General features: G+C 37.7%; 1 protein-coding gene across 1 annotated transcript in view; it reads right to left on the bottom strand.

Moving 5' to 3' along the window:
* LOC110166138 (probable helicase with zinc finger domain) overlaps positions 1–162 on the bottom strand; it is a 19,858-nt gene extending 19,696 nt beyond the window's left edge. The window contains exon 1 of the mRNA XM_055158463.1: positions 141–162. Within this exon, the coding sequence (XP_055014438.1) occupies positions 141–162 (22 nt within the window). The remainder of the gene's footprint in view (positions 1–140) is intronic.
* Between the last annotated feature and the right edge of the window lie 6,347 nt (positions 163–6,509).

Here is a 6,509-nt window from a genome sequence, read left to right as displayed (position 1 = left end):
CCTCTGCTGGAGATTTAAGGCCGATAGCCGATATGCCAAAAAGAACAAATGTCTATTAAAATGTTGCAACTACATCAGTATATTGGGACTTAAGTTTTTCCACGTTAAGTAATTTCAGTACATATATCTTGGGGCCTTACATTGACATAGGACATTGGCCATTGTCTGCTTTCAACAACAACAACAATAATGATAATGATTATAATAATAATAATAATAATTATTATTATTATTGTTATTATTGTTATTATTATTATTATTATTATTATCATTATCATCATTATTATTATCATTATTATTATTATCAGTTCCTGCGTCAGCAATGAAAACCCCCATATCAGCTGATCTGTAATTCAGGCCTTTTTTGAGTTGCCTAGTCAGCCATGTGTTTTTACAGATCCTTGTGTGGATTCTCTTCTTTTGCTCACGTGATCTTGAAAAACATCTGCTTTGTATGCGGCTGTGTTGAGCAACTGCCAAATGTTTGCGAATGGATGACGCAAGCATCTGGTCAGGGAAGTGGGCAACTCTCCAGATGAACCGTCCGCTGCGGCCAAACTCCGAGCTCAACTTTAGTTTGTTTACCTCCCCCCTTCCTCTGCTGTGCGGCCCCACTGCTCTCACTCAATACAGGCCACACTGAAAGAGTAGTATTCACTAGTAGGAAGTCTGAACAGAATAAACAAAGAACTGGGCAATGTTGAGGCTTTTGACAAATGACACATAATTCAGAACATATAATCGCTGCTAAGCTTTAGGTTTTAGAACATGGCTGTTACTCTGATACAGTTGCTTTGGGAAGTAATCATCTGTAGGGACTGATGCAGCTTTTCCTGTTGTGATACTGATGTCTATACTTTGGCTTGAAGTATCTGCCGATGCCCTATATTAACCGATACCAGTGCAGAAACTGAAAAATATAATTCATTTATTTTAAATACAAACAGAATATGGTAAAAATTAACCAAATGTATTGTGTAATTTTTATTTATCATTTTCTTTATCAAATAATTACTAAAACATTTAATATTATGAGACATTTTGGGCCAGTATTGTCTTATTACACCAATAGACCTAAATGGCATTTGGCTGAACCAATTGTCTTGAAAGCTGATACCTGATTCACATTTTCAGAATCAATGCCAATATTCAATAACATTATTGTATCAGTGCATCCCTAATCATTTGCACTCTTGAATTTATGCATGTTTTGGGTTATTTGGGTTATCATGTGTGTTGAAATTGAAAAATAACTTGAAAAATAAAAATATGACACATTTTATAACCAGAATTAACATGATTAATATTGTTTTTGAACAGATTCTCTTCAATTGACTTACTAAACAAACTCAAATATTATAATGTAAGGTTTTGCAGAATAATGGTCACTGTCTGTATCTCAGAGTTTACTTGCTGACACTGGTATAAACTATACTGAACAAACTGTTGTCTAAATGTCAGACTACATCGCTGTGTTATAGGCCCCTATAATATGGACTGTTGTTTTGGCAACCTGCTGCCTGTTTTTGTGTTGGATTGCTGATCCCCTTTTTAACTTTGTTATGGAAACATGGTTAGGTAGAATCAGCACAACAGTCATGTAAGTGTGGGTCAAGGACTATCACATACTTATTTTATTTAGCCACTTATGGGATTGTGGCATTAAACCTTTTCTTGCTATAAAACATTTGTGTTGTGTAAATACAGTCAAGGTCACAAAACTTGTGAACAAAATAGAAAATCAAGCTATTTAGAATTGTATAAATACCATGACGGTGGTCCACATTGAAGTAAATGCAAAAATAAGAACAGCCAGTACAAAAAATGGGAATGGTTCCAGGTGCTGTGGCGTACATCCAGAGCTGGGCATTAGGTTAGAACTGTTGCTCAGGTGATTTACAGCGTCTATTGTGTTGTCTTGGCAGCTTCTCAGTCCACTACTTTAGAGTGCTGGCTGTCTGTGGCCTTTCCGGGTTGTCTGTCTCATTTTCTTAATAAAATAATGCACTTTTAACGCAATCATATGTATTTTTAGAAATTCCAGATCCATTTACAAATTTAGTTATTTCTTTTTTTATAGAAAAGTATGGGTGGAAGGTAGCCTGCAATACACAGAGACCAAGACTTTTACCTTCTATCCAGTATTGGTTTAATTGCAAGAGTAAGCCATTTAGATTTACCAATTTGAATCAAATGTATTGGTAGGATAAACATAACTAACTTGAAGGTTCAAAATGAATGGCGTCTAGCTTTGAGGCAGAAGCATTTAAAACAAGCTCTTAGTTGTGTAAAGGAAAAGTTGGTGTTTTCATACAAGAAATTGTATTACTAGTGTACTGTAGTGTACTGTGTTATAAAACTACCTTTGCAGAAAATTGCTACCATTAAGGCCATTGCATAGTTTACTATATAGAATCTCTTTGGGATACACTTGTCAACAACATGCGTATTTCAGTTACTCATCATTTTATTGAGAGGCGTCTGCATTTGCCAGTGACTAGATGTGTGACGGAAATGTCTGACATTCCTGTTGCATCAGTTTTCACTTTTCAGAAAACAGCTGAAAGAAATGTATGCATCTCCTTTACACACACATGCACACACGCACGCATGCACCGCACACACACACACATGCATGCATGCACACACGCACACATACACACACAGCATGTCTCATATTCATAGACAGAGGCGGGCCCTCGGGGAGTCACCACAGTGCACTGGACACTCAATAAGTGGCAGTATATTGATCTGGCTGCTGGTGGTCAGGTAAAGCAGAGCACATTACAGGCTTAATAACACTGTGTCCCAGATGTCAGGCGTGTCAGCTGGCTCTGCTGCCCCAGCTCCACATGTGAATGACACTGGGACTGTTGTAAAGGCCCCTGGGATGTCTGACTGCACACTGCTCAAGTAAACATATTATTAGTGCCAGGAAAGGATCGAGATGGACACTTCATATTATTGCACTTTCTAAAAAAAATCTAGAGCTGGACAGGCTCTTATGCTTTGCATTTAAATACCCTTTAGGGAGATAAAGAGATTAAATATATATTGTTACATCAAATGTTACAATGTTCTGTCTGTGTTAAGGCCACCACACACTACAGGATTTTTTGATCTTAAACGATTTTTAAACGTGCGACAAAAAGTACACACCACAGACACAAGGAGACTCAAGTGTTCAAAAGATTAGAGCATTGCACTTCTAGTTTAGATACAAGTCAAAACTGAGTTATTATTGTCTGTGAAATGTGGTGCAGTACTTCAGATACATGATTTTTAATGCACAGAAGGCTGGAGATAAAATACATGGGAAGTAGAGTCATTATCGCAACTTCACCCGATGTAAACAGACACACGTGAGGAACTACTCTGGCCTTTTAAAGGACACTTCAAACTAGAGTCACAGCACTGTTTTGTGGACTGGGTGTCATTTGCGGAGGACAAATTCTATGGATAATGTGGATGAGTAGTTTATATTTACAATTTTACTGAGTAATAATTATTTTTGCTATTTCCAAAGTTTCTGTGTTGCGCCTCTCTGTCCATCACTCCTCTGGCCCTGACGCTCTGTTTTATTAGCTGTTACCGTAGCATCGCTGATGTTTGGTGGTTACGATATATGACAGTGTAGTTCAGAGGCACACTGACACTACATTCATGAGGAGTGCAACGGCTTCAAAATCACATATGAAGACAAAGAGCAGGGTTACGCCTCACCAAACTCAGGTAGAAGCAAATCACAGCCAAGCTCTGGCAAATTCTCCTGTACTGTGTGGTGGCCTCTAGTCACCTAGTTTGAATACTGTGAGTGTTTTTTCAGCAGTAGGCAAATGGTGGGCAAGCAAACAATTGTTATTAATCATACAAATGTAGAAAAACTATCAGGCCATACCACCTCTGATGTGCAGACATTTTACATTTGCTTTTTCTATGGGATTAAGTGAGTAAATCATTTAAAGGTGTCGTATATGAATAGCATTAACATTAGCCTAGCTTCTTACCTCAACCTCATACACTCTCTGTGACACTTATAACTGTTAGTGTTAAAGAATCTTTTTAAATGTGATATGTGTAGTCATTAAAAAAAACAAAAAAGAGGAAACCTTAACCCCCCGTGCCGAAGCCCATGCACTCTCTTTGTTCTGCCAGTCGAGGGAGACGAGAGCATCTGCAACACGTGAAACGTGAAATTGAAAATCATCAAAATCACAAAATCTGAATACATCAACATTGAACCAAGACAACAGAGCATCAGACCCCACCCACCTCTGCAACCACTGTGAATTTGAATCAACTTGATCTGCGGGAGACCAGGCTGAAGGAACTGGTCTCTGTATGAAAAATACCAATGGAAGTGTCTCAGCTAGCTTGAATTTTAGAACTGGATTTCTCCCTGATGAAGGGGTGGCAACCCTTGTTTGAACTGAGAGAGACAAGCTGCTCTCCCATCACTACGTACTCTCAGAGTGTGGTTGGATGGTACCACACTGTATCTAAGCATTTTTGACTAACTAAAATACTACTACTACTACTACTACTACTACTACTACTACTACTACTACTACTACTACTACTACTACTACTACTACTACTACTACTACTACTACTACTACTACTACTACTACTACTACTACTACTACTACTACTACTAATACTACTACTAATACTACCACTAATACTACCACTACTATGGCTACTGCTGCTGCTGCTACTACTACTAAACTGCTGCTGCTACACAACCAAACTAAACTTAAACTTGCAGCTCCAGTAATTATTTTTTTTGGCTTTTGCTTTATAGTTCTCCTTCTGAATCTAGTCACTGGTCCAATTTATATGAATTGCCAATCCATTCTGTTGCTAATTTAGGCAATTGCAGAAGTAACATCACTCTTAATAATCCTGAGTCACGGTGAAACTGAAGATATTGACATGACTGAAGACATTGCCTGTGCTCTCTACATTCCCAACATTGTCACTCAGCTGATAGCCAACAAAAGACATTTCTTCGAAAGCATTTTTCTATTACAAAGTCTTTTTGTTTTGTATGAGGTCACAATGTGATGTGTGTCCATAGCTTTTGTTATGGCAGTCACCTCCAATTAACCACTATTCCTCTGTCTAATCCGCACTTTCCTGAACCAGAGAAAGAGCTGCTTTGTGAACGCTTAGTTCCAATATTGCCAGTTTAGCTATTTACCATTTTTTCAGTCTTATTCAGTCCCAACCCTTTTCTCACATGACATGAGTGACTGTGTGCTTCTTAATGTGTTGTAATACATGTTCTGCTGTTTCCAGTTCATAATACACAGAAAAAATATGAGGTAATTAAGGCAAAAAATAAGAATGTGGTTCTGGTAAAGAAGGGATAATGGTAGAACCAAGTAGTATTAAGTAGGGCTGGTGGAAAGGGGTCTTTCACAGTTGCTTGAAAAAGTAGAGAAGTGTCTTTAGAAGAATACTCTTCAGTGTTCTTTCATATGTGCCATTTCCTTCTTAAAAAAACTTTGACCCTGACTGACCTTTTGTCCACTGGATGTTTAACCCTATGTGTGTCTTTGATCGCGGTCTCACTCATGTCAACTGTGGCTTACATCTCCCTGTGAAATTCCACACTTGACAGTTTATATGCAGTTGATGAATGATGGCACACGTTAAGATTTTTACACCACCAACACTGCTTATTCGCACACTGATGCATTAACACTCATGAGGATTGTGACATATTAAAGCTTCATTTTTAACCATGAATGGTGAGGTATTCAGTCAGTGTTGCCTACATTGAACGGCTACTCTATTAATAGTTTTCAACTTCCTGTTATAACATTTTGAGGACTTTTTCCTACTTAAAATAGTTAATTGTTATGGCAACAGTCCTAATTTTTAGTAATTCTGTAACTCATGGATCATCGATTGGCTGCACTTCTTAGGTTTTTCCTCCCATATCCTTACAAACTGAAGACCATCCGCTTGATTCCAACTGAAACAAGATTATGGTCATAGTGGGGGCCTGTTCTCTTCTAATTAACAATGTGGCGTCCACATTACAACAGCACTTAAAACTTTTTTTCTGCTCGGCCATTAAAAAAGAAAAGAAAGAAATATGGTGAGATGCACTGCACTCATAGTGATATATAGACATAGTGCTTTTTAACAAGTTGTATAAAATATGTTGTCTCCCAATTTGGTTAAGAGATTGTAGCTGTCCACGGTGCTGAAGTGACACCATATCAGATATGTCTTGCCAAGCTCATAGTGTGCTTCGTAATACAACATCAATTTAGCTTAGTCTATCTTGACATGCTATAGCATGTGGATTATTTGAAGTAGTTCAATATGGTCAGAGCAGTAGTGTTATTTCTGCATGTTTTGATTACATTTGTTTTGCAGGTTAAATGGTTTCTCCCTTCTGTAATACTAGTAAATATTGCAGCTGCTAAATACAACATTTTACAGATTTTGTCTATACCCACATCAAGATTTTTGACTGACCTGCAAATGTATAA

The sequence above is a fragment of the Boleophthalmus pectinirostris genome, unplaced genomic scaffold (genome assembly GCF_026225935.1).
Source record: "Boleophthalmus pectinirostris isolate CB_2022bp ecotype Guang Dong unplaced genomic scaffold, ASM2622593v1 HiC_scaffold_22, whole genome shotgun sequence".
In the NCBI taxonomy this organism is placed as follows: Eukaryota; Metazoa; Chordata; class Actinopteri; order Gobiiformes; family Gobiidae; genus Boleophthalmus; species Boleophthalmus pectinirostris.
This window is presented reverse-complemented; position numbering and strand designations above follow the sequence as displayed.